Source organism: Neophocaena asiaeorientalis, unplaced genomic scaffold (genome assembly GCF_003031525.2).
Source record: "Neophocaena asiaeorientalis asiaeorientalis breed wild unplaced genomic scaffold, Neophocaena_asiaeorientalis_V1.1 scaffold129, whole genome shotgun sequence".
Taxonomy (NCBI): Eukaryota; Metazoa; Chordata; class Mammalia; order Artiodactyla; family Phocoenidae; genus Neophocaena; species Neophocaena asiaeorientalis.
Window position 1 is genome coordinate 5257871 of NW_020172446.1, and position 27001 is coordinate 5284871.

General features: G+C 52.8%; 1 protein-coding gene across 2 annotated transcripts; it reads right to left on the reverse strand.

Annotated features, from left to right (window-relative positions):
• Positions 1-13204: 13204 nt before the first annotated feature.
• TRARG1 (trafficking regulator of GLUT4 (SLC2A4) 1) lies at positions 13205-25220 on the reverse strand. Of its 2 annotated transcripts, none has more exons than XM_024737309.1 (3): positions 24756-25220; positions 15800-15932; positions 13205-13242 (listed from the first exon to the last, which is right to left on the reverse strand). In XM_024737309.1, the coding sequence occupies exons 1-3, from the start codon at positions 25140-25142 to the stop codon at positions 13229-13231; spliced, it is 534 nt and encodes a 177-aa protein (XP_024593077.1). In that variant the 5' UTR covers positions 25143-25220; the 3' UTR covers positions 13205-13228. The 2 variants fall into 2 exon arrangements, with proteins under 2 accessions (XP_024593077.1, XP_024593076.1); XM_024737308.1 differs by having other exon boundaries at positions 13229-13329; positions 24756-25142.
• Positions 25221-27001: the final 1781 nt, after the last annotated feature.

Consider the following 27001-nt stretch of genomic DNA (forward strand, 5'->3'; position numbering starts at 1 on the left):
ACTGTTGCTGGTGGGAGACAGCAAATTGCAACAGTCTCCTCAAAAGCCTCTGAGATACTTTTTGATTTTGAAAGAACAAAGACCCAGAAAAGTGGGGTGATTTTTTTTTTTTTTTTGGTTGTGTTGGGTCTTCATTGTGTGCGGGCTTTCTGTAGTTGCGGCGAGCGGGGGCTACTCTTCGCTGGGGTGTGCGGGCCTCTCATTGCAGTGGCTTCTCTTGTTGCGGAGCATGCGCTCTAGGCGCATGGGCTTCAGTACTTGCAGCACACCGTCTCAGTAGTTGCAGCAGGCAGGCCCTAGAGTGCATGGGTTTCAGTAATTGTGGCTCATGGGCTTAGTTGCTCCATGGCATGTGGGATCTTCCCAGAGCAGGGATCGAACCCATGTCCCCTGCATTGGCAGGCGGATTCTTAACCATGTGCCACCAGGGAAGTCCCCCCGATTTATTTTTAATTAGCAAGTGCAATTAATGTATTTCATTTGAAGTGATGAATATATACAGTTGGTATATATTCAACTGTAAATATATATGAATATATAACAGTTGAACTATTACCATCTCCTGCCTGAACCACAATTTTTTCACAGTTATCTAAAATGTATTTTACAAACATAGAGCTTTACATTTCAGATGGATAAAGGCAAACTCATACATTAAACCAATCTGACAGCAAGAGAATCTTTATTTTCCTGTGTTGAACAAGACCAGGGTCGCCCAATTTAAATTCCTGTGAGAACTTTGCCTCGGTTAATTAATCAGCTAATCAAACCTCTTTGTCAAATTCAATCTTGTGAAACACATTTTCTTATCAGCAGACACTAAGGTTTTTGATATAACAGTGTCCAGATGAAAAGGACATCTGGGTCCCTGAGATGGGCTTCAGAGCTTCTTTTTAATTAAAAGCCTCTTTTATATGTAACCCATATTTCTGATTTGATATTTTTTTCCTAAAAGATGAAGCTTTTGTTATTGTATCTGGAGTTCCAAGTCTAACTCCACTGCTGTCCAGCTCTGAAGCCTTGAGCAAGTTCAGTTAAGTTCTCAGATTTCTGTACAAACAACCCCAAAGAGTTATGAGATATAGTCCCCACACGGGACAGACGTGGGACTCTGACATCAACGTCATTAGACCACCTTCTCTGTGCCTTTCCCTGTCCTGCCTGTGCCTAAGCCTGGGCCCAGAGCCACCAGCCCTCCCTCTCCAATGCCACCCCAACTGGCATGAAGAACGTGAAGAGATCAGTATACAAAATAGCATGAACTGGGTCATCACAACTGAGTGAAAACATACACATCACTCTGAATTCATTCATTCATCAAACATGCAATAAAGCACCTACTATGTGCCTGGCCCTTTCCTGGGCATTAGCTGTGTACAAGGCAGACTTAAGACAGACTCTTTCTTGGGCTTCTGTATAACTCAACTTGTATACACTGTGTACACACAACCAACCAAGAGAAAACCCAACAGCAGACACTTAAAAAAAAAGCGGGGGGGCTTCCCTGGTGGTGCCGTGGTTAAGAATCTGCCTACCAATGCACGGGACACGAGTTCGAGCCCTGGTCCGGGAAGATCCCACATGCCACAGAGCGACTAAGCCCGTGCGCCACAACTACTGAGCCTGAGCTCTACAGCCCGTGTGCCACAACTACTGAAGCCCGTGCACCTAGAGCCCATGCTCCACAACAAGAGAAGCCACCGCGATGAGAACCCCGCGCCCCGCAACAAAGAGTAGCCCCTGCTCGCCGCAACTAGAGAAAGCCCGCGCACAGCATTGAAGACCCAACACAGCCAAAAATAAAACTAAATAAAGTAAGTTTATTAAAAAAAAAAAAAAAAAAAGGCACTGGGGATTCCCTGCTGGTCCAGTGGTTAGGACTCGGCACTTTCACTGCCAAGGGCCTGGGTTCAATCCCTGGTTGGGGAGCTAAGATCCTGCAAGCTGCATGGCGTGGCCAAAAAAAAAAAAAACAAAAGATAAAATTAAGGTTGTGGTGGGAGAGAAATAGTAAACAAGCAAACAAAGAAGTCAATAAGATGAATTTGGGTGATGGTGGCAAGTGAGATGCTAAAAATAAGGCTGCTTCGTGTGAGAGGAGCTGACGGACACAATCTGGAGACATTTTTGTTTGTTACGCTTTTTGCATTTTCCAAGTTTGCCACAATGAAGTATTAATTTTGTAATCAGAATGAAATTAAGGAAGGAAAAAACCACTCCACACTCTGGTGGAAGTCACCCAGGAGGGAGAGTGTACACACCAGACAGTGGAAAATTGGGGGGAGGTGGCTGGTAAGAGATTTTCCCTCTGTGTCCCCCACTTTCTACCCTGTCGTCGTTATGTTGCGTTTGCAATGCGACCCGCTGCACAGGGAGCAGGCGCCGGTCTCCTCAGTGCCTGTTTTCCTCCTGCCTGTTCAACCAGCGCCAGAGCAGCTCCCACGGGCCGCGATCAAAACATGAGTTCCCCGCGCTTTGTTCCCCTGGGAGGGCAGCCTGGCCCTGCCTGGAACTGTGGGTCCCCCTCTCTGGGGAATGTCCTGAGGCTCCAGAGTGTCTCTCCCGGCCAACCAGCCAGAGGACGCCAGACCTGGGACCTCCCTCAGCTTCCCAACAGATGGATGGGTTTGGGGAGGCCTGTGAGGTCTGGTTTGAGGGGTAAAAGAGAAAAATCACACAGGCCCATTTTTCCATCCGGGTTTAATCCCACTACAGTAGACTTCCCAGCATCCGAGTTGTCCCTTAAATGGACAGAGTGCTACAACTACAGCCCCTCAGAAAGGTGAGCAAAGAGAAAGGAGCTCCAACTTCAGGAGGGGAAGGAGGTACCAGGGGCATCTGCCTCCAGCTGGGGTCATGGGAGGGCAGGGTTCCAGCCAGGAGGCCTGGGGCTGGGGCTGAGAGGAAACTCCAGACAAGAGCCAGACAGAAGCATCCAGTTCTAGGGCAAGGACCAAGGGCAAGCACTGACTCCAAAGCAAAGGTCAGAAGTGAGCCCTGGGGAGGTCCTGGAGGCCATGCTGGCGGATGATGGACAGAGCTTTTCTGGAGACCTGTCTGGCCAGTTGGTCAGTCCAAGGAGGGGAAGAGCTTCTGGGGGCTTCCAGCCCCTCTGACAGCACCCACTCCATCCTGCCCCTGTGGCGCCCGTGTTGTAGTGCTGAGACTAGCACGTGTAAGGAGGTGGGCTTGAGGGAATGGAAGGGGCCTGTTAATTAAAAGTGCTGCAAAGTCCAGCTACAATGCTAAGAGCACTTAGATGAGCCCTTTTATTATAAAGCAACTCGCTGTATATTAAAAACAAATTCCTTTTTAAAAGCCTAGAAGAAATATACTCAGATATTCACATTGATTGCTTCAGCTAATGGATTATGGGGAAGATTTTTTAAATTAAATTATAAATTGTCCAAGTAATACAGATATAAACACTTGCTGTAAGATTCCCTGGATACGAGGTGTATGGAATAAAAACCTGATCACTGCCCCAGTGCCACTCCCCTACCCCATGTGTGACTGCTGATATCAGTGTGGTGTCTATTACTTCTTTAGTTTTCATGTTTAAAAAAAAGTTTAAAGAATGCATATTGCATGGGCCGGGGAGCACGGAAAGTTCTCATGGAGGAGGGTTGTTGACCGCATCTGAGGGGCCTGAGACTCAGGCGAGCATTGCAGCAGCAGACAGAGGCCTCTGGGACACTGGTGTTTGCACCACTGCCCTCCTGCCCACTGCATTACTGGGACAGTCCCAAGGAGACCAAGTCTCCTCTCACCCAGAAACCTCTTCCCCTGACACGCAACTGTGCACAAGGGGATCCTTGTTAAAACTTCCTTGAGGATCCTAGAGTTCAAACCCGGTTAAGAAATGCGTACAGGAAAATTCTCCATCCAGTGAGAAGGCAGGAATGTGGGCTAATCTACTCCCAGCCACCCACTTTCCCAGCTCCTGACCTCTGCCTCCCACTTTGCCCCAGCAGGCAAATTCATGTGGAGAAGGAGGCTTCTGGCTGGTAGCCTGGCACTGCCAGTAGCCATGAAGAAAGTAAAAGCAGTTTAGTGGCCCATCCATCATTCCCAGGGGGGTTCCCCAACAGTCAGACCTGGTCAGCCTCAGGGCTCAGGGTCCCAGCCACCAGACCCTGGGAGCTTCCTTGTGTAGTCCCACCTGCCAGCATCTTCCCTCTTCCTGACCCTGTGGTTGCCATGGCGATGAGTCAGGCCCCCCACCCACCCTGGCCCTGCTCTTCTCCCTAGTTCCTGAGAGCAACAGAACCCAGTGAGGCCTGAGTTGCAAGAGATGCTCCTGGAGCACTTTCAGAATTTCCTCCCCTAGTGCTTAAGCCCTGTTTTTAAATTATAGGCAGGAAAAAAAAATGGAGAGAGAAAAACTGAATACCTACATGCCCCACAATGGGAGAAAAGATAGGTAAATACATGAGTGATGGTTTATACCTATTATACAGCCACTACAAAAGATGTTTACAAAGAGTCTTCAATAACATAGGGCAATGCTTGGCTTAGTAAATCTATAGTAGGTTCGCAAGAAAATGCACCTCAAAAAAAGGGCTTGGTGGTGCATTAAATTTAGGAAATACAACGTCCCTACCCTCTCTCACAGATTCATGTTGCACGTCGATGTGTTCAAGGCTCTGAGGAGTGTCACAGTCAAACGACTATATTTGGCTTTACTTAACTCAGTGTTTTCCGGATCTATTTGACGACAGAGCCCTTTTCTGTGGAGACCCCTTCTCGACCACAGGGCCGAGGCATGTTGCCCTCAGCCTCTCTGTCTCCCTGTTGGGTGGTCACTGTGTCTCCAGCACCTGGCGGGCTTCCCACACCTCCTCGGAGGCCCCCAGATCTCCTGGACATGGGGACTGCATTTCCTATCTCCTCTCCCTGCCCCTGATTCCCACCCATGGCCTGGCACTTGGGAGTTTGCAGTAAGAGCTTTCGGATTGGACTGAATTACAGTCCATGTTTGCTTCCAGTTTAGATACTGGTGATCTGACTTTTCGTTTGTTCTTCTTTAAATGGTGTTTATCGTGGGAAATAAACAATCAGTCAGCCCCAGCACGGTCATTAATCTACCTACAATAAGGGATTAATCACCGATGGGCCAGGAGGCAGGTGCACTAACTGGCCTTCCTAATATTGCCACGTGATAAGCCCAGCACTTTCCCACCTGGACCTTGGCCTGTGCCAGCCGTTGGCCTGGCTCTACCTCAATACCCTCCCCACTTCCACACCTGGGAAACTGCTTCGGGACTCGGTGTAAATGTCATTTCATTAGGGAGTGCTTCCCCGATTCCGTCATCTGTGTTAGTTCCCTCCATCATGTACTTTCATAGACACTTTCTACCACCCATCACAGATTGTGATTATGTATTCATTTGTTTAATCTCTCCAGACACTAGGCCATAAAATCCTTGAGCGTAGGCACCCAGGTGGGTTTTGTTCAGCATAGTATACCCAACACTCAGCACAGTGTCTGGCATATAGTAGGCCAACAAATATTTGTTCAGCGAATGAACTATAACTTGACATTACTTAAATTACTTAGCCAATACCTTGATGTTTCACATCTTAAATTAGCTCAGCTTATTTTCCCATCTGTAAAATGGGTAGAAAAAAGGAAGGAAATTGAATTAGGTACAGATAAACCCTGAAATCTTAGGTGGCATAACATGTATAAGTCCAATGAGTAGCTTGGGATTGAGGAGGGGGGCTCTGTTCCATGTAGTCATCCAGGGACCCAGGGTGACAGCATCTCTGCTGTCTTCAATGAGCAGCTTCCAAGGCTTCCCTGGGAGTTGATATCAGCTGGCAGATGGGAGAGATGGAGGATTCTGGGGGAGGTTTTTAAGGGCCAGGCCTGGAAATGAAACACATCACATCCATTCACATTCGCTTGGCCAAAACCTAGTCCCATGGCCACATCTAACAGCAAGGGAAGCTGGGAAATGTAGCTAGGTGCCCAAGATTCAAAGGAAAATGGGTTTAATGAAAAGCTAGCCTGTTCTTGCCACAGAAAGTAATATATTGGGTGGGTTTAGAGCAGGGTTAGCAAACTACAACCGATGGGCCAATTCCCGTGCACCCCATGTTTTTATAAACAAAGGTTTATTGGAGCACAGCCATACTCCTTTGTGTATTGTCTATGGCTCCTTTGTGCTACAACAGCAGAGTTGAGAAGTTGCAACAGAGATCATGTGGCCTGCAAAGAGCTGACATGACCAACATGGAAACCAGCATTATTATTATCATGCTTGCTGTTTGCAGTTCGTTTTTAGTAGCAATTGCTGAAGAGTACGAAATTGCTTTTTTCTTGCTTTGAAAGAGTATTTGCCATCTACTGTCAGACTTGACACTTTTCCTTATAGCCCAGGGTGGAGAAATCATAAATAGAACATTTGGAGAAATCCTTCTGAATCAGAGATAGGCAAGCTTTTTCTGTAAGAGGCCAGATAGTAAATATTTTCAGCACATTGAAGGTTGACTCAGCAACCATCTGCAGGGACTGAGGGTGACAGAACGGGGATGCCTCTAGATGACACCAAGGACCAGATTGTTGCCACCTGTGTCCTGGACACCCCGGCCTGCTGTCATCCCCAGGGAAAGGGGAAGGAACTCTGAAATGACTGGGCTTATGTTTTCTGCAACTAGGCAGAATGGAGACAAAAGAGAGATTAAACTGAATTATAAAGAAAAAAAGCAAACATTTCTTACACACCTGAGTTTGACCTGAGACTGTACACTGACATCACCCTTACTAAATATGTGTTAAGTGGAACCATCAAACAGAACTCAGCGCAGAAGCCCCAGCATCAGGGAACGGGCAGATTCCAATACGTGCAGTACCCCCCGCCTCTCCCTGGGGGATTTGAAGCCCCCGACACTGTGGTTTGGAAAAATTCGGTCAGAGGGAAAATCACTGGAGGGATTCTCAGTCATTCTTTCAATACTGCCCACTACCACCACCCCATGCCCCACACCACCCCCTGCCCCACCAGCCCCGCTCCCAGGCACCCACATCCGGGGGTCCCACACCCCTGTGCGCTGAGCGCCCCCCACCCCAAGCATGCTCACCCATCATCCAATGCTCACCTCCTTCCCAGCTGGGGCCCTCACCCTTTCACCAAGACCTCGGCAGCAAAGAATCCCCCATTTATGACAAATGGCCTCAACAGCAATAATGACTCGTGTTTACTAAGCAGGTGCTGCGGGTCGGATGGTGTTAGGCCTTGTCACACAGGACTCATGCTCCTAATTAGAGGGGCTAAAGGGCTCAGGCCGTGTGCCTCGAGTGCCCGGTGACCAGAGCATGGTGGGGATGGACGCTCTGCTCCCGGAGCTGTGGGCAGCTGGGTTCGCTGCAACCCCAAACCTTCGAGGTCTTTCTAAGCCTGCCCTGTTGGCAGGAGGAGAAACTGGAGAATCAGCAGGGGCCTTCCTAGAAGCGTGTTAGGCAGAGCAGAGTAAACCCAGAGCTCGAGGTGGGGAGGGGCCCAGATGCCTAGAGTTTGCGATCCTCAGGCTTCCTGCTCTGATGAATTATTCACGTCCACGGCCAGGCAGCAGATCAATAATGCAGGAGGCAGAAACCCTGGCAGGGCCCAGCTTCTAGCTGACCAGCTCTGTCCCCCGGCTCCAGGGGGGGACCCTCGGCAGCCCTGTCGCAGTGGGGCGGTGTGGGCAGGCCAGTGGGGGAAGTCAGCTGTGCCCGGGCCTCTGCAATCCAGCTGTCCTCAGGGCTCCAGGCTGGGAGTGGGCTACAAACACAGCCAGGAAGGGGAGGCCTTTTACAATTTCCGTACTTCCTCTGCCTGCAGTGGGCCCGTTGGGCCATCAGTACAGGGGAACCATGTGTACCTGGGCCAACCCTGGGAATAGGAATTTCTGCTAGAGGACAGGGGTGCAAGAGGCATCACAGCTTCTCAAGGTCCCTTCCTCACGCTTCAGGGCCTAGGGGCTGGGGGATGGAGACCCAAGAGAACCAGGGTGTTAATTTTGACTGTGAGTAGAACTTTCCATCCAAGCAGCTTTAAAACACCTACTTGCCTCCACCAGCCCCATGCAGGTTCTAGCCGGTGCATGGGGTGGGGGTGAGGGGTGACAGGCTGGGAGAGGGGAGAAGGTCCTGGCTTCCTAGGGATTTGTGCTTTGGGGGCACACTCACCACCCATACATACCCACACCCACACAGGCCACCTTCTGCGCACTGCAGCCTCACAGGCAAATGTAACGGAGCAAAGGGCTAGTGTGCCCACAGCACAGAAAGCCAGACTCTGACAGCAGGAGTTTGCCGCAAAGTAAAGGTTTATTACAGAGCACCCAGCAAGGGAGTGGGAGACAGGCCTCAGATCCACTCCAACTTGGTCTTTGAGTTAGCAGTTTGTTTGTTTCTTTTAAAGGGAATAACAAACTGGCTGGGATTAATCATTGTCTTGTGACATTTCTTAATCATAGTTTCATGAGTCAGGATGTCTCTGGATTCCCAGGCCAGGTGGTCTGTGGCTCGGGGGTCTTTTAGCTCATCTTGCCCTAGAGAAATGACCTGAATTTGCAGGTTAATGACGAGATCTATAACAGCAGTTCTAGTACCTTGGTGTTGATATTCACAACAGCAGTCTGAGTCATCTGATTCTGGCTGATTAATGTTCAGTTCGCTCAGGGTTGGGGTCAGAGGGAACAAGAAAGGGAATAAAGTGTTGGAGAGAGAGATCAATCATAAACTCGTTAAGGGAACTCCATTAAAGGGGAACTCAGTTTCACAAACACTCTGGGAAACAGGGTGAAGAATTTTTCTGCTATGAGACCCCCCCAACTTATTTGGGGTTTCTCTTAATGTCCTTCTCTTTGCTTCTCAGTATTGCCTAGATTCTCTCCATTTGTTTCAGTAGACCCTTGTAAGCAAGAAAGGAGAATGGGACTTCCCTGGCAGTCCAGTGGTTAGGACTCTGTGCTCTCACTGCCGAGGGCCCGGGTCCAGTCCCCGTTTGAGGAGCTAAGATCCCACAAGCCGCGCAGAGTGGCCGAAAAAGAAAGGAAAACAATTATTATTTTTAGAGGGGAGATAAAAGACCCGTCCCCGCAGAAGTTACGGCCTAAGGGGAGACTGCAGCAAGTTGGCCCACGTGACTCGGCTTCAGGCGTCTAGCCCAGAGTGTCCCCAACTTCAGTGCACAGGAACCACTGGTGATCTTGTGAAAGGGCAGAGATTCTGGATCGGGGTGTGGCCTGAGCTTCTGCATTTCTGACCGCTCCTGGCGACGCCCATTAATGCTGAGTAGTAAGTCTCGAGGGCCCAGCCCCATAGCTCCCAACTTCAAATGACCATTGGGATCACCTGGAAATCTTTAAAGGCTCTGGAAGCTTAGGCCACACCTCAGACCACTTAAACCTGATTCACTAGGAGTGGCGGCCAGGCACCAGCGTGGCCCACGCTCCCAGGTGATTCCAGCGTGCCGCCGGGAGGGATTGAGAAGCCCGCTCTAGACCCGCACAGCTCACTCCTTTACCTGGAGACTGAGGCCCAGAGAGAGGCCAGGGCTGCTCAAGTTGACACAGCCAAGGAGTGAAGGTGTGAGGCCTGGGCCAGAGACCTCTCCTGGGCATGCGGGGTGGTCTCCTGTCATGGGTCAGGGAGAGGCAGGTAGGGCTGGGGATGGAGGGGAGCAGAGTCTCAAGGGCCAGCCTGGGATGCCCAGCACCTCCCAGGTTCTGGGGTGCTCTCCTGGCTGTGCCTTGGGAAATTGTTATTGGCCTTCCCCACGTGTATCCAGCCCTCACGGTTCACCAGGACACACCACTGGGTCTCCGCCAGCCCTGTGGGTGTGCAGAGAGGATCACCACACCGTTCACAGGTGGGGAGTCCAGGTGGAGAGAGGGCACAGCCATCTGTGATTTCAGGCTTTCTGCATTGTGGAAGCTGCAGCTTTTCCCTTGCTGAATCTCAGACACATGTTCCCCTACGCCCTTTGCCCCCTACAGCCTTTGCTCTCCAGGCAGCAAAGCATGGCGGCAAGAAGCCAACTTTGGGGTCACACCTAGGGATACGGTCAGTTCACCAACATTTCTTCAGTACCTTCTGCATGCCAGACACGGTGTGACCCGGGCCCAGTGTCTGAACCTCTCTGAACCTCGGTTTACTAATCGGAACCCCAGGATAACACTAGCGACCCCCTTGGATGGCTGTGTGGATTTACCAAGGTTTGTAAGACGCCAGCACAGCCTCCTGCCCTCTTCAGTGCCTGAGACCTTTGTTCAGAGGCAGAAGGAACGACCAAGGGAAGATCAGCATCGCTCACCAGAGAAACTGAGGCTGGGTGAGAACAGATGGCTTGCCCAGGGGAATGCTTCATGGTGGTCATGGAGCCCCTGGATGGCCAGGCTCCCCAGTGCCCCCCAAGTTGTTTGGAACCCTTTGAACCCAGCGGCACAAACAGACCCTCGGTGGGCGTGGATGGTCAGCTTTATTTCTTTCCATGCCGAGAAATACAGAGGAGAGAACTGGTGAGTGGGGGCTGGTGGTGGTCAGGGGGTGGTGCTTGCTGTTCCCTAGGGGACCTGGGGAGGGGCTGGGTCAGTGCCCCAAGCCAGGGGACCACCGTGTTCATGCAGCCAGTACTGGACCCACGAAGGCGCTAGGATGGCAGGGCCGCTGTCCCTTCATGTTCAACGAGGCCTGGGGGAGTCAGGAGACCTGTGGGTGGAAGGCAGCAGGGTCCCTCCGTCCCAGCCTTACCTCTGAAGGGTTTCCCATCCTCTGGCCCTGGGCTCCTCTCTGCTGGAAGGGCCGGTCTCCCGAGGCCTCTGCCCCTCCCACACACCTTGGAGGCCTCTGAGCTACATCCTTAGTATGACTGGGAAACTCTCGAGTCGTTCTCGCCCGAACGGAAGGATGCTCTGCCGTGCCTGCGTTTGCAGTGATCTGCTGTGGCTTCTCTCCTTCTCCACTGTCCTGGGTTTGGAGTAGGAACCAGTGTGTGTATCTGTGGGAGTGCGTGCGTGGCAGGGCCTGTTTTTGTGGGTGAGACTGTAGATGGGGGGGCAGGTCTAGGTGTGCGTGACGGTCCCAGGGCACACAGAGGCCGCGGTCCCACCTCTGCCATCATTTTCCCACAAGACCACGCCTAAACAGTCTGGTTCACTGCTCTCTTCTCCCTGGGGTGCTGAAGCTGGGGACCCCTGGGACCTGCCGGAAGACAGCTGACTCATGACCCCTCCTTCCAGGGTGGGGGCCGGTGAATGTCAGATTCATAGACCTCATCATGACTCCCCTGGCCTGGCCTGACCTTGAAAGTGACACAGATACTCTGGGCTTATCCCCTTCCTCCCCCCCGACAAACACGGGCATTTCTATTTTGGCCTCAAAGGTCCCATAAAGCAAATCCAGCTGGTCCCTCCTTTAGGGTCGGGAGAGGTTGGAGTTTATTCCCTGGGTGGGTGACTGACACAGGAACGCCAGCCCTAGAGGGATCTGCCCGTGCCCCTGGGCCCTGAACCCTCCCGTCGTTCATACAGGCCCTCCTAGAAGGCTTGGGGCTGCACCCAGGACCCAGAGCCCCTCCCGGCAGACAGAGCCTCTGTGCTGACATGCTCCCTCCTCAGGAGCCTCTGAGGAGGGTGGGAGAGACGGGCAGGGACCCTGAAAGGAGGCATGAGGGTCCTGAACAGGCACAGAGGAAACATTCTTGGCCAACTTGGGGCCCTGAGAACCTGCCCACCCAACCTCCTGGAACCCTAGCTGCTAGGCAGGGCCTCACAGGGTGGGAAGGCCTGTAGCATCCTTCTCCAAGGGTTTGGGGGCTGAAGCCAACAGGGGAAGTGGGAGCAAGAAAGACCAGGGAGAAATCTGAGGGGCCCTGCTTAACTCCTTCCAGGTGTCCCATTAGGTCCTGAGACAAAGGCCATGGTGTCCGGGCCTCTGATTCTGGGCATGTGGATGTGTTCCTAAGCCCGGGTCCCCAAAGATGGGACCCTTCAGCCAAGCTCTTCCCTCTATCTTGAAACTCTCTAGACCCCATGAACAACAAACCTTCATAAAAACTCTGGCCCACGCCCCTGCAGAGGGCACAAACACCCCTAATGACCTGGGAGCCCATGGGAATTTTCCCCAGGGGTGGTCCCAAAGCCTGCTCCAGGGAAAGCCTTCGCTGTTTGTGGTTGACCAGGGGCACAGGGTGAGGCACAGAGCATCAGATGCAGCTGGGCTGGGAGCTGGGAGCCCAGGCCCCCCCTGAGCCACTCTGCATGGGGACCCTGAGCCCCTCTGCATGAAACTCCGAGTTTGTGCCCCAGACAGCCAGGGAGGGCCTGTCAGGATGAGAGCTCAGGCCTGGGTTCCTTTTCACTGGCTGTCCTGGAGGCAAGGTCAGGCCCCGGGAGTTCTTGGTTGGTGCCCCAGGCTACAGCCCAGGTAGGGACTAGAGGCAGACTGCGTCAGCCTGGCAGATGCTCTGACACCAGACTTCTCAGCCGAGATGCTCGTGAGGCTGAAATGTCTGGGAAGAGGTCTATGGGTCATGCTGTCCCCGTTTCTGTCTCCACCAACATTCCGCTCGGTGCCTCCACCCTGCGATGGATGTAGGATTGAAGTATGGCTGTTGCCTCTTTCCAGAGCAGCTGCACATCCTGTGTGTCCGAGGGGTTCCAGGGCATGTGCTGAGCAGAAGCTTGGCCTCTGAGCTCAGGGTACTGGCTGGGATCGCAGCAGGCACGTGGCACAAGGCATGCAAACAGTCTTTTTTATCCTGCCTCAAGAAAATACAAAAGATAATAAAGGCCCGCGTCTTTTCTCCCGGTCATCAGACACGCAGGGACTGTGCTACCTCTCTCCCCGCTGTCGTCTTGCTTGTGGGGCTGGTTTCTTCTCACTCTGGCAGTATGTGCTGCTTGGCAGGTCCCAGGAAATCGTGGGGATGAGAAACCAGCCAGAACCCTGGGGTTAAAATGCCGGGACGTGCATCTGAGATTAAACCACAGTATTCACTGGTTTCACAGTCAATTTCATTTCCTCCCTTCCTTTCTTCCTCTTGCTTTCCCATTTGATGCGGGCTGGCAATGGGGTGACTTGGGGGTTTCCCTCCAAGTTTGTACTTTTGGAGCTGGGGGACAGGTGGGCACTTGGCAGTCACCATCCTGTACTCCGAGGTACGTGGGGCATGTGGGTGCGGAGCTTTCCAGCGGGCGGGGGCCTGCTTCTGCTAGCACAGCCCCCTAGTTAGGTTTATTTCTTCTGAACTGTAAAGAAAAGAACAGGTATGGCAGGACAGAGCTCAGAACATAGGGTCTTCCGGTCCCTTTTTTGAGGATTTGAGTCTCTGTTTCCTAGCGGGAAATGGTACCGGGGTGAGTTGGCTGGGGGCTCCCGGTGGAAGTGAGCTCCTGCCAAGGACAGGACCGGGGCCTCGGTGGTTGGTTCGGAGGTAGGCACGTGGACCCCTGAGGCTAGGACCATCGCTGCTTGAATATTTTAGTGAAAACTAAACAGTCCCCTTTGCCAGTTTGAGTCCAGTGGTTGTCACTTGCCGTTGAAAGAGTCATGGCTAAGGTGACAAGCAGCGGCAGGACAGAGACTGAGACGTCAGAAGGTGACACTGAGGCTCATACCCTGGGCTAGTGGGTTCCTGCTTCTCAGGCACCTGCACACCCGTCAAACTCAGAGATTATGGAACGTGCTTCCGCTCAGGCAGATGAAATGGAGGACCTGCATTTTGAACCCAGGCAGACTGATTACAGACCTGAACTCTTCCCTCTCCTACGAGGCCAAGGTTCCCCATGACCCCACGGCTGAATCCCAGGCTTTCTACCCCAAGTTGAAAACTCTGTATCCCAGATCAGTGCCTCCCAAACTATGACGATTGGGCTGGGAATCTTATTAAAACACAGATTCTGATTCAGTGGGTCTGGGTGGAGCCTGAGATTCTGTATTTCCAGCCCTTTCCTGGCATCAGCAGCCACGGCTGCTGGCCCGTGGAGCACACATTGAGGGGCAGGGTCTTTAGGGGAACAGCTTATGTTGATCCCCAAAGGGGCAGAGATGCTTGGAGGCTCCCAATGTGAGTGTGTGACGAGAGGGAAACGGACAACACTGACCTGCATAGCCCAGAAATTCTCAAAGCTGCCTGGGCTCTGTGAGCAGCTGAGTGTCACCTTTGAAAATGGTCGTCCCCCTTGGATAACTTCCCTGGGCCACCTTTGGGCACTCACAAAAGTGTTGCTTCCTGACTTCCAGCACGTGCATGGTTTACTTCCAGTAGGTCCTGGCTGGCTCATCAGGGATGCTGTCTGGCAGGTCCCCAGTTTACAAAGCAGGGTCACATGCATCATCTCAGGTGATGCGCACAAAAGCCTCTGTGCTGGAGGCTCCTTCCTACCGCTTTCGACGTGAAAACCCCGAGACTCAACCCAGGCAGACCCTGGTGCGGGACCCAGGACCATCAGAGCTGAGACTAGAGCTCGTAGCCTCTGACTCCTGGGCATGTGCTCTTCCCACACCCTTTCCTAGTGATCTCTTCTCCAGGCATTAGAAAGTCAGAAAGCCAACCCCACTCAGGCAGTCCCTGCAGGGGACTGGGTTGCTTTCCTTGAGTGAGAGGAAAAGGCTGTGGCCCACACATGCTCTTACCCTTCTCCCCACCAGCGCCCCTGTCCCGGGGCGCTGGGCCACCGCCTTCCACAGTCCTCACACTGAGTAAGCTGGAGTGCGGCTGGGCCTCACCTGCAAAGTTGACAGTCACGGCCACGATGATGATGACGACCCCCAGGATGATGAAGGTGATGCTGAGCATCCCGGCCAGGCGGCCCAGCCTCCGGGCCCCGTCCAGGTCTCCCTGTTGCATGCTACTTCGAGACTGCAGAGAGAAGGTGGCAGAGACCTCAGGAAGGCCGTCCTTGGCAGCCTTGGAGGGGGCCCCTTCCTGAGCCTCTGGAACACACCCGGTCCCCACTGCGGCCCACACTCCAGCAGCCTCCATAGGGGAGAGGCAGGGGGCTCCTTCGGGATATTTCCAGCCCTTTCCTGGCATCAGCAGCCACGGCTGCTGGCCCGTGGAGCACACATTGAGGGGCAGGGTCTTTAGGGGAACAGCTTATGTTGATCCCCAAAGGGGCAGAGATGCTTGGAGGCTCCCAATGTGAGTGTGTGACGAGAGGGAAACGGACAACACTGACCTGCATAGCCCAGAAATTCTCAAAGCTGCCTGGGCTCTGTGAGCAGCTGAGTGTCACCTTTGAAAATGGTCGTCCCCCTTGGATAACTTCCCTGGGCCACCTTTGGGCACTCACAAAAGTGTTGCTTCCTGACTTCCAGCACGTGCATGGTTTACTTCCAGTAGGTCCTGGCTGGCTCATCAGGGATGCTGTCTGGCAGGTCCCCAGTTTACAAAGCAGGGTCACATGCATCATCTCAGGTGATGCGCACAAAAGCCTCTGTGCTGGAGGCTCCTTCCTACCGCTTTCGACGTGAAAACCCCGAGACTCAACCCAGGCAGACCCTGGTGCGGGACCCAGGACCATCAGAGCTGAGACTAGAGCTCGTAGCCTCTGACTCCTGGGCATGTGCTCTTCCCACACCCTTTCCTAGTGATCTCTTCTCCAGGCATTAGAAAGTCAGAAAGCCAACCCCACTCAGGCAGTCCCTGCAGGGGACTGGGTTGCTTTCCTTGAGTGAGAGGAAAAGGCTGTGGCCCACACATGCTCTTACCCTTCTCCCCACCAGCGCCCCTGTCCCGGGGCGCTGGGCCACCGCCTTCCACAGTCCTCACACTGAGTAAGCTGGAGTGCGGCTGGGCCTCACCTGCAAAGTTGACAGTCACGGCCACGATGATGATGACGACCCCCAGGATGATGAAGGTGATGCTGAGCATCCCGGCCAGGCGGCCCAGCCTCCGGGCCCCGTCCAGGTCTCCCTGTTGCATGCTACTTCGAGACTGCAGAGAGAAGGTGGCAGAGACCTCAGGAAGGCCGTCCTTGGCAGCCTTGGAGGGGGCCCCTTCCTGAGCCTCTGGAACACACCCGGTCCCCACTGCGGCCCACACTCCAGCAGCCTCCATAGGGGAGAGGCAGGGGGCTCCTTCGGGAGAAGTGGCCTGGACTCCAGTGGCCAGACCTCTTGAGGAGACCCGTAACTAAGCCTGCCCCTCGCTGGCTGGCTAAGCAATGCAGGGTGTTATCTCAGGACAGTGACAGGCAGGGTGGTATAGTGGAGACCGAGGGCCTGGGAGGCTGGACCAGGCCCAGGCCATGCTGAGCTGGCAGGAGAGATAAGCCAGGCCCCGGCGGACCCCAGCCCAAGGTTCATTCCTACAGCTGCACTAAGGCAGGCCCTGTGGCTTTTTCTATGTCCTCACATACCTGCCTCTTTTCCTCTGTGAGCCCCCTCTTGCCATAAAAGGAAAGAAATCACTGGCCTTCCCTCTCCTTATATCCCACCCAGGAACCACATCCTTGTTCAACCAAGTCCACTTCCCAGATCACACCAGAAAGGCGAGGCATTTGGGGTTTGAACCAGGGAGGCTGGGGCTGGGGCGGAGCCATGTATGGCTTCACAGGGGCCCTATCTGATATTTTACTCCTTCTCAGTGAGCTCGGCTTCTCTTGGCCCTATTGAATTGGGTGAAATCAGGTGGGTTAGGATGGGGATGGACAGAGGACATAGGGACAGATAGGATCATGAGGGGTCCGGGGGGAAGCAGTCGGAGGTGTGTCCCAAGCTTCTCCCCCCTCACCACTGCCCAGGCTGGCCTGGGACCTCCAGATTCCTCCAGCTCTAGAACTTGGACTTCTATTGATAGAACAGGCACAGGCAGGAGTCTACTAAAGGTGTGACTGCTTACAAGACCTCAGGCCATTTATTTGGTTATTTTATGTTCTGATTATTGGAGGCTCCTGAGTTCAGCATGGAACCATCAAGTACCTTGATGATGATGGTGACGATGATGACAAAGACGTATTGAGCCCTTACTTTGTGCCGGGCAGCTTACTGACGACTATGCCTGAATGCTCTCATTTAGCCTCAGAATCGTTCTATGAGGTTGGCAGTGTTGCCCATTTTTAAAGACGCTGAAGTTCACAGAAGCGACACTTCCCCCTCTGTTCTTTTCATTGGGGCACCCCCATCCCCTGGGTCCTGTCTTCATCTCTCAGAATTCTGATTCCCCACCTCCACCCCGTGGTTCCCTGTGCCAAGCTCCTTCCAGGCCAGTGCCAGCTGCCTGCCCCAGTGTGACCTCACTCACTTGGCCCCAAACCACAGCTTCCTACTTCCCAGATCTGCTCCTTGCCTTTCACTCCTCCTTCCACGTGCTCAAGCCCCAATTACTGGCAACAGCCTGGAGTCCTCCCACTTGGTCATAACTCCCCTCCCATCCCACTCTACTAATTAGTTTCCTCTCCTAGTCAATTCCATTGCAACTCTCCTCTCTAGCTTCGCTGCACTTGCCCTAGTTCCAGGGGCCACTTCTCACTCAAGCCATGACAAGAGCCTCCTGAAGGTCCCCCTGGCTCCAAGCTCTTTTCCTCTCCATTCTACTCCCCACACCACCATTTCACCCTATAGATATTCATGCCAGGCATGGTGCTAAGACCCTGGGATGCAGCGGTGTACAAGAGAGCCCCGGTTCTTAGGCTCATGGAGCTTACAGCCTTGGAGGGAGGCTGGCCTCCATTGTGACCACACAAATAAAAGCAAAATTGCAAGTGTGGGTAGCGTTCCGAAGGAGAGGCACCTGGTACTATGAGAGTTTATAAAAGGGGAGAGTCAGGGAACACATCCTGAAGGGAGGACATGTGGACTGAGATATGAGAGATGAGTAAGAATTAAATCGCTTCTTTTTCAGATGGAAGAAGAGTGTTCCGCACAGAGAGAACAGCATGTGCAAAGGCCCAGAGGGAGTCCCTACGTGGCAAATATGTAGATGTTCAATAAATCGTTACTGACGGGAGGAAGCAGGCGGGAACTTGACGAAGGCCAGTGCAGCCGGGGCTGAGACAGTGAGGAAGAGGCTGCAGAGGCGGGCAGGGCCAGGCCAGGTAGGGCTCTGCCCATACAGCAAGGAGGTCGGTCCTTATCCCAGAACAGTGAGAGCCAGTGAAGATGGAAGGATGGGGGCAGAGGATGGTATGATTGGATGCAGGTTTCCCAAAGACCCCCCCTGACTGTAGTGGGGGATCACAGGAGAGCCAGGAGCTGAGGCAAAAGCTCAGAGAGATGATGATGGCTGAGGCAATCACTCTTGTCCAGCATCCTCCACGGCCCCCCACTGTCTGCAGAACAGAGTCCAAACTCAGGTTTGCTTTGCATTTCATGGTTTTACCCTCTGCCGTTCTCTTCCACAACCTCTGGGTCTAGCCGATCTGGACTGCTCAGGGTATGAGCACCGACTTCCACTTGCCTTTGCTCGCGCTATTTCTCCCACCCACATTCCTGCTCCCCCGTAACACCTCAAGTCCAAATCCTCTCTATCCTTCAACAATTGGCTCCAATGCCACCTCCTCTGTGAAGCCCACCGAGATTCCTCCACCCCCACTGGAATGGTCATAATCCCTAGCATGATTTGAACATTTACCTTGTGCCAGGAACTATGCAAGCTCAAGTCTAGACCTCAGCCTCTCTCTGCTGCCCAGGGACATTGGGGCACCAATCACTCCTTGGTCTTTTCACACTCTCCTTTTTTTTTTTTTTTCACCCTCTCCTTCTTGACTAGATCTTTTTCTCTCCTGTCTTGAAGAAATCCTCTATTTGTCTCACCCAGTTGTAGGCTCCCCAGTGCCTACAGGACAAAATCCAGATTCCGTTTTGTGACAGTTGGGGCCCTTCTTGATCTGGCCTTTCTCCATTTCTCCAGTCGCTTCTCTCACCACGCCTGCCTGGTGTTCTACATTCCAGCTGCATCTCCTCATCTGTAAAATGGCCTAATAACAATCCCTGCCTCATAGGAGTGGTAGAGGATAAAATGCTCTAATGGATGGCAAGCTCAGGTCACCAAACTCAGGACATCAACATCGAGGCAACATTGGGAGGAAGAGGGAGCAACATACAGAAAGACTTCTGGGATTTCCAGGAATTTCAGCTTCAGAAATCCTGGGGTTGCATTGAATCATTATCCAGGACTCATTCTCAGCTGTAAATATAGCATCAGGGGGAGGGGCAGAGGGTTTAAGATGAGTCCTGCCCCCCATTTTCCAGAAAAAGTCTGTGCAGTAATGATTCAGGGCCACGGAGAGAGGCACACAGGTAGTTTCTTGGGTATGAGAGGTGAGGAAGAAAGGTGAGAGGGAGAGAGAATTTTTTTCAGTTATACTGAGCCCAGTCTCATTTATCCGCAGAGCCATCAATCCATGCATCCATGGATTGATGGAAGGTCATGCGTGTCCCTTCAAGCCTGAGGGACACCACTGAAGGAGACACAGTGGGAATGGCTGCATGGAACAGGGCAGACCTGATTGTAGCTTCTTTGTTGTGTCAGACACTTTATACACTCTATGCGATGTAAACCTCACAACTATTCTGTAAATTTTAGTTTTCCAATCTGTAGAAAGGAGGGATAGTAACTGCCTCTAAGAATAGAGCCCTAATTTTACATGAGAAGCTGTCCACTGCTAGCTGACACTCATTTCTGAAGTACCCCCCTCCCCAATTAGTTACCAAATGAAAGATCCATCCCTTGTTTCCAGGGATGGAGAAAAACCCTTCATTTCTTTTTATGAGTAAATTACCAGCTGCTCTGCATCCCCGTTAGTGACGTCAGCTTCCTCTTATACCAAATGGCTCAAGTTGAAGGCACACTAATAATAACTGCGGTAATGGCTGTAGTGACGGAATTAATAGATCATTTGTGATTGCAACGACTGTGGGAATGGTGAGTGAGAAAATGAATTCAGGTTAATAGATCAGTGAGGAAAGATACTGAAAACAGTCGGAGTGTGGGGAAAGGACAAGGCGGGGTTGGGGAGAGGATAGGGTGAGAAGGATGCTGGTGAGAGCTGCTAGAGGCTGAAACCAGCCAGAGGAGGGTGGCAACAGAGCTTCTCAGGAACGAGCTTTCTCCGCCCTTGAGGCTCAGGCCAAGGCCTAGCAGATCTCAGGAGAACTGACAAGATGTGCCAGGGCTGATCAGTTATTGGCCCTTCCACAGAGATCAAGCATCTCCCAGTAGATCAAGGCAAAAGGATGTGCTTCTCCATGTGCTTCACAGCACTCTCTCTGGATAGATACAATTGTTTCTGAAATGCCCTGACTACAGTTTAACCCCCCTGTTGCTGGAGAGAGGGAAGGGGTGGTGGAGGATCCTGGGGAAGGAGTCAGGGCAGCTGCAGTGGTGGATGGGAGGGATTGGCAAGACTTAGGGGCTTGAGACCGCAGCTGCTTACCAACTTATTCAGGAGTATGTCAAGAGGCTTCCCTGGTGGTCTGGTGGTTAGAACTCCGTGCTCTCACTGCAAGGGCCCAGGTTCGATCCCTGATTGGGGAACTAAGATCCCACAAGCCACAAGGTATGGCCGAAAGAAAGATGTCAATGTCTTAAGCCATATGCCTACACACCAGCTGACCGTCAGCCCTGGTCAGGACTTAGCACTCTTGTTGAGTGAATGGATAAATCATAAATGAATGAGAATAAGCCTGCAACACATGAGTTAAATAATTAAGTTGTTGAAAATGCCTAAGTAAGGAAGCGTTGAAGCCACTCTGGATCTCTGCGTCGCTCCCACATGCTGTAGGAACAACCTACAGAGGGGGGACTGCTCAGAGGCTGCAACCAAAACCACAGACAGGGCTGCCTACCTTTCCCAAGGCTATAATGAGGGGTGAGACTCCATTATATCCAAATTGCTAAAAGCCAGAAATGCCTGTTCACTGGGGCTTTGCCCTGTCCTCTGACATTGCAGTTTCATTTAGTATTAATAATAATAGCAACCACTTCCATTTATTAAGCATTTACTATGTTCCAGGCTTTGGCACACACGTTAGTTCATTTAATCCTCCCAGCAGCCCTATGAGGTAGGTGGTTTTATTACACATTTTATAGATGAGGAGACTAGAGCTAAGGAAGGAGGTTGAATGCTTTGGACATGGTCATGTGACTTAAAAGGGATAGAGATGGGATACACACCCAAGTCTATCTGATGCTTCTTTTATCAACAACTGAAGGCCCACTGCCTGGGGCCCAGCATCCCTCATTGACAGGAGATCTTGCTGGATCGGGGAGCATGGCCATTTCTCATCCTGACCCAGAGGTAAAATGGATGAAGCCAACCTTGCCCTGGCCACCCCAGGAAGCTCACAGGAAGCTGCGGTGCTGAGCAGGCCTGGGCCTGGACACCTGTGATCACAGCTCCTAAGGTAGAGCCCCTGATCCCAGCCCTGGTCCCAGCAGGCCCCTGTCGGAGCTACAGTGGGAAGGACACTGCTGGTCCATTAGTCTTCCACTGATGGAGTAAGTGGGTGGTGGAGAGGAGGCTACTGGGAGGTGGGGGAGAAAAAGAGGGAAGGAAGTAGAATTATTCCCTCCCTGCATAAATGCCTAAAAGGTTTGCCTTTCCTGGGAGGGACACACCATCCTTGTCCCAGAGGTAGATACAGGGTGGGGCCATGAAGAGAACACTGGATTCAGTATCCAGGTGATGTGCCTCTTGCCAGCTGTGTGACCATGGGCAAGGCACTGTTTTACATGCCTCAGTTGCCTCATCTGGTAAATGGGAACAATTAGCTAGACTCTGTCAGCCTCATACTAGGGCATGCTCTGCAGACAGTGAGCTCTAGCCAGGCTGTCAGGGCTGTGGGTCTCCTTCTCCCCTGGGGTCAAGGGCTTGATCCTTCACTTGGTAACCAGTGGGAAGACTTCAGATGAGGAGCTCTGAAGTCTGTTGCCAGGACCTGGAGACACCAGCATGGAGACTTAACTCTCTTTCCATACTCTCTGTCTCTCCTTCACCCCTGCTGCTGTTTGAGTGGCACCAAGTATTTCAGCTCTAGATAAATAACTGACCCCTCCCTCCCCAGGGCACGGGAGTGTCCTATGAACTAGAAAAGTGAATATCACAAAAAAGTGACTCACACAAATGTTTTGGATTCCCAGTGTATGTAAAAGTTACGTTTATACCTTTCTGTAGTCTAGTAAGTGTGCGATAACACTATCTAAATAAGCAATGTACATGCCTTAATTTTTAAACACTTTATTGCTAAAAAATGCTAATCATCATTGCTCGGCAAGTTGTGATCGTTTTGCATTAATAACATCAAAGATCACTGATCACAGGTCACCATGACAAATATAATAATAATGAAAACATTTGACATATTTCGAGAATTAACAAAATGTGACCCAGAGACACAAAGTGAGCAAATGCTGTTGGAAAAAAAAAGGCGGCGATAGACTTGCTCGATGCAGGGTTGCCACAAACCTTCAATTTGCAAAAAATGCAATAGCGGCAAAGCACAATAAAACGAGGTATGTCTGCTTATAAAATGTCCAGAAGAGGCAAAACCATGGAGACAGAAAGAAGATGGGTGATTGCTCAGGTTTGGGAGGGATGGGGAAGAAAAAAGGCCCTGGGTTTCTTTTGGAGGTGAGGAAAATGTTCTAAAGTTGCCTGTGGTTATAGTTGCGCTTGTCTGTGAATATACCAAAAATCATTGAATTGTACACTTTAGATGCGTGAATTGTATGATATGTGAATTATATTTCAAAGCTCTAAGAAAAACAACAAACAGGACTTCCCTGGTGGTCCAGTGGTTAAGACTCCGTGCTTCCAATGCAGGGGGCACAAGTTCGATCCCTGGTCAGGGAACTAAGATCCCATATGTTGTGTGGCGCAGCCAAAAAAAAAAAAACAAAAACAAAAAACCAACAAACGTGATGGCTTCCCGTCCCCGCCAGGGAGACACTCACCTAATTACTACCATCACGTAATAGCACTTACCATGTGCTGGGTGCTTTAGCACTTTGTATGGCTCATCTCATTTCACCCTCACACAACTCTATAATTTAGGTGTTATGCTGACACCCATTTTGCAGATGGGAATACTGAGGAGAAAAGATGTTTGAGTGACTTGCCCGAGGCCACAGAATACCCTGTGGTTTTGTCTAGCGTGGGTGCTTCTTGCAATGTGTTGTAAGGATCTGCTTACAAGTTTCTCCCCACTGATCGGGAGGCTCGTGGGGATTGGTGATGGCATGTGGTTTAGCACTGTATTCCCTGCCCCAGGCCCGGTGACCATCAGACCTGACTCAAGAACCTGAGAAGGATGTAGAAATGCACTGGGGGTGGGTTCGGTGGTCTCACAGCCTTGGGCCCAGGTTTCCCTTGACAAAGGCAGCTCTTACCCAGCTCACACCCTGCCACCCCCAGCAGGAGATGGATTCTAGCGAACGTTTTCTCCTGGGTCCTTGTGTGGATTCCCTCCGCAAAGCCTGTCTCTCCTCCTGGGGCTTCTCCCTGTAACCAAGAGGCTGGCCCTGCCCACAGCCACTGGCTGCACCCCTGTGGCCCGGCTCTGCCCCCAGCTGCCTCCAAGAGCAGCAGGCAGCACGGGAAGTTCCTCAAAGGCCTGGCCCAGCCCTGGCTCTTCTGCCCACACCAAGTCCCTGCCAGTGTCCCCTAAGGCCCTGGCAGGTGGTGCTGGATTTGATGGGGGTTGGGGAAGGCCCCCCTGGCTGGAGACTGGGCCTCGGTGAAGTGGATAGAGACGTATGAGGAAATAAGGGGTTTCTCAGAGGAGAATGGGGCAGCAGGAATGGCCACAGCTCCTGGGGGCTCGATGATGGGTGACTCAGCAGGCGAGTCACTCCAGAGGGGAAGCAGACAGTGTCTCCCCTCTCAGTGTACTGTCCCCTGCCGCTAACCTCATTCTGAAAGTCATTCCCTGCCAGCCTCTCTCTGTGTCTCTCTCTCACAATCTCCTGGACCACAGAAGTCACTTGCCAACATGTACCGACATTTTCTGTGGCTCCTCTGTAAGTAGCTCTATCCAGATGACTTGGATTGGAGATGATCTAAGGTAATTTACTCAAAACCCTAGAGCATGAGTGTGTAGGAAGCAAGGACTAGCCCCCGTGCCCCTCCCTGGCCAGGCCAGCCATGCCCTCTGACACACGTGTGTTCCCACCCTTGGCCCAGGCCCCCCCACCCTGAAGACATGCTGAAATCGGTGCAAAGGCGAGGCCCAGAGGGCCCCAGCGAGAAGTTACCCCCAGAGGAGCAGCCCTGGGGCAGCCGGGCCCCGGAGCCCTCAGTCCATGGCAGGGAAGCCACTGCCTGCTCTTGGAAACCAGAGCTGCCAGAGGCTGACAGAACACCAGGGGGTGTGCCTGGCTCCCCTCCTGAGAACATGGGGCCCTGGGACCCCATGCCAGCTGCAACCTCTGCTGATTCACAGCCCCACTCAGGAATGACTCCTTGGGAAAACACCCCCGACCCCTGCAAAGGCAAGACCCCCAACTTGGCTGTATTTCTGTGCAGAATTTAGCTCCAGGTGGCTCTCTGGAATCCCCTTCCCAGCAGGGATGTGTGCAAAGTCAAGCTGTGATGTCCAGGAGCAGAGATGAACGAGGACAGCAAACAGAAGCTCTCCAGGCCCCTGGACCCCTCTCCAAGGGGGAGTAATAGACCAGCTGAGAAGGGGAATCTTCCCCCAAGCCCCCGGCACCCAGCTCTTTTCTCTACCTCCCAGGCAGGGAGACTGGTGCCTGCAGGGAAGCGTGGCTGCTGACCCCAGGCCCAGCCCCTGCCCTGGAACAAAGAGTAGCACTTACCATAATGGAAAAGATGAGGGGGATGAGGTTGAGGGGCCAGATGGGGCAGAAGCAGGAGGTGATGGCAAGGACGAGGTAATCTTTGGGAACTTCTCTGTCCTGGGTATAGGAGGTGGTGGCAATGGAGGATGCCCGCCTCGAGCTGGCCCGGGAGGATGCCTGGGGGAGCGAGGCCTCCCGGTGCCCCTCGGATACCACCTTGAAGGGCAGACTGTGGCAGCCCTGCTCCAGGTCCAGAGCCCCCGAGGGGGACTTGGACAGCTTCAGGGGCTTGTCATCCTGGCCCCCGACCTTGGTGAGGAGTTTCTCCATCTCCGGCAGGTCCAGGGGTGAGACGGTGCCTGGCTCCTGCGCCGGGGAAAACTGAGGCTGCCCGGGGTGGGCCATGCTGGCCTGGGCCTTGGGCTGCTCCAGCTCCAGGCCGGGACGAGGGGCTCCAGAGAGACCTCAGCGCACCATTCCTCAGCCCAGACTCAGGGCCTACAGGTCAGGGGCAGACGTGTCACCCGGGAGAGCAAGGGCCAGCTGGGGGCTGGGAGGGTCAGCCTCTCCGGACCAGCTGAGTTCAGAGGCTCAGGCCGGCCTACTGCCCCACGGAGCTCCGGGAAGCTGGAGCCTTCAGCTCCATTCAAGTTTGAGGCCAACTTTGCCGATGCTGCTGACAGCACAGATGGGCGGGGAAGCAACAGAAAGCAGCTCCAAGAGCAGAGAGAAGACTGCTGTTCTCCGGAGTGAGGCTTAGACTAAGTCAGGGAGGGTGTGTGTGTGTGTGTGTGTGTGTGTGTGTGTACATCACCCAGCCTCCCTCCCTCCCTGCCCTCCTCAGAGATGCTTTTCAATTCCTCTCTCCCCAGAGAACCGCCCAGCAGCATTCTGCCTCTGCCCCAGCCCAGCCCAGCTCAGCTCACCCAGCCCAGGGGGACTTGGGCCAGCCTCTGGCTTCCACTACTGACCCAGGACCTGCTCTTCTGGGTGGGGGCTCTGGATGGGGAAGACAGACAGAGTGGGTCCAAATGGGTGTGTCTTCAACTGTCACAGGAGACTGAGCCCTCTGCTGCTCCTCTACTGGGGCGGGCTCCCGCTTCTCCTGTCTGTTGGGAAACGCTGGCCCCTGGACCTATTGCATCCCACCTCGACCCTGACCTCCAACGCCCAGAGGCGTCCAGGCCAGAGCCTGGCTCCTAGCTCCGGGGGGGCTACTACTAGTGTGGTCCCTGGATTCTGCCTGGACCCTCTGAATGGGTGTATGAGTAGCTCACCAAGGGGTGGGGCAGAGGGGCTATTAGGGAGGAGTGTTGGCCCCATCTCATGGCCATTAGAGCTTTTCTAAGGTGCTTTTAAAAAGCCAGCAAAGGGGCTTCCCTGGTGGCGCAGTGGTTGGGAGTCTGCCTGCTGAGGTGGGGGATGCAGGTTCATGCCCCGGTCTGGGAGGATCCCACTTGCCCCGGAGCGGCTGGGCCTGCACGTCCGGAGCCTGGGCTCCGCAGCGTGAGAGGCCACAGCAGTGAGAGGCCACAGCGGTGAGAGGCCTGCGTACCGCAAAAGAAAAAAAAAAAAAAAAAAAAAAAAAAAAAAAAAAAAGCCAGCAAAGATCCTGTTTCAGGAGCTCCTTAGCGCAGATGCCGACTTGAAGGGCCTGGGTTCTGGCTGCCTGTCCTCTGTCTCTTTGTTCTCTCATGTCCCCTCCCTCTGTTTCTGCCACCTTCTCTATTGTCTGCATCTCTTTCTATGTCCCCGATCTTTCTACTTACATTGTTTTATAAGGTGACCTAGAACCACCAGGGTGTGTGTGTGTGTGTCTGTGTGTGGTTTGGAGGAGGGCATAGGTCATGGGGGTTGGGGGTGGGAAGTTAGAGATGAGAAGGGGTCTCAGAGGTTGTGGCGTTCAAATCCTTTGATATCACAGATTAGAAAAGCAAGGCCCAGAGTCATCTCAAGCTGTATCCCAATCAGATATCAATCCCTGGTCCAAGTCCAGGGGCTGGTTTGGAGCAAGATGAGCCATTTTAGTGGAAAGAATTATCTTTGGGTTGTGTATCAAGCTGGCTTCAGAAGTGCTGCTTCCAACAAGGGCCGTGACAAGGCAAAGGAGGCAGAGAGTGTGACGGGCAGGGAGTGGAGAGCTGGCCACAAAGGGATGGGAGAAGAGCTCCCCCAGGCCAGGGATGGGGCAGAGGGAGTGAGCTGGGCTCTTGTGCCCAGGAACTTCCAATTTTATTTATTTATTTTTTAACATCTTTATTGGA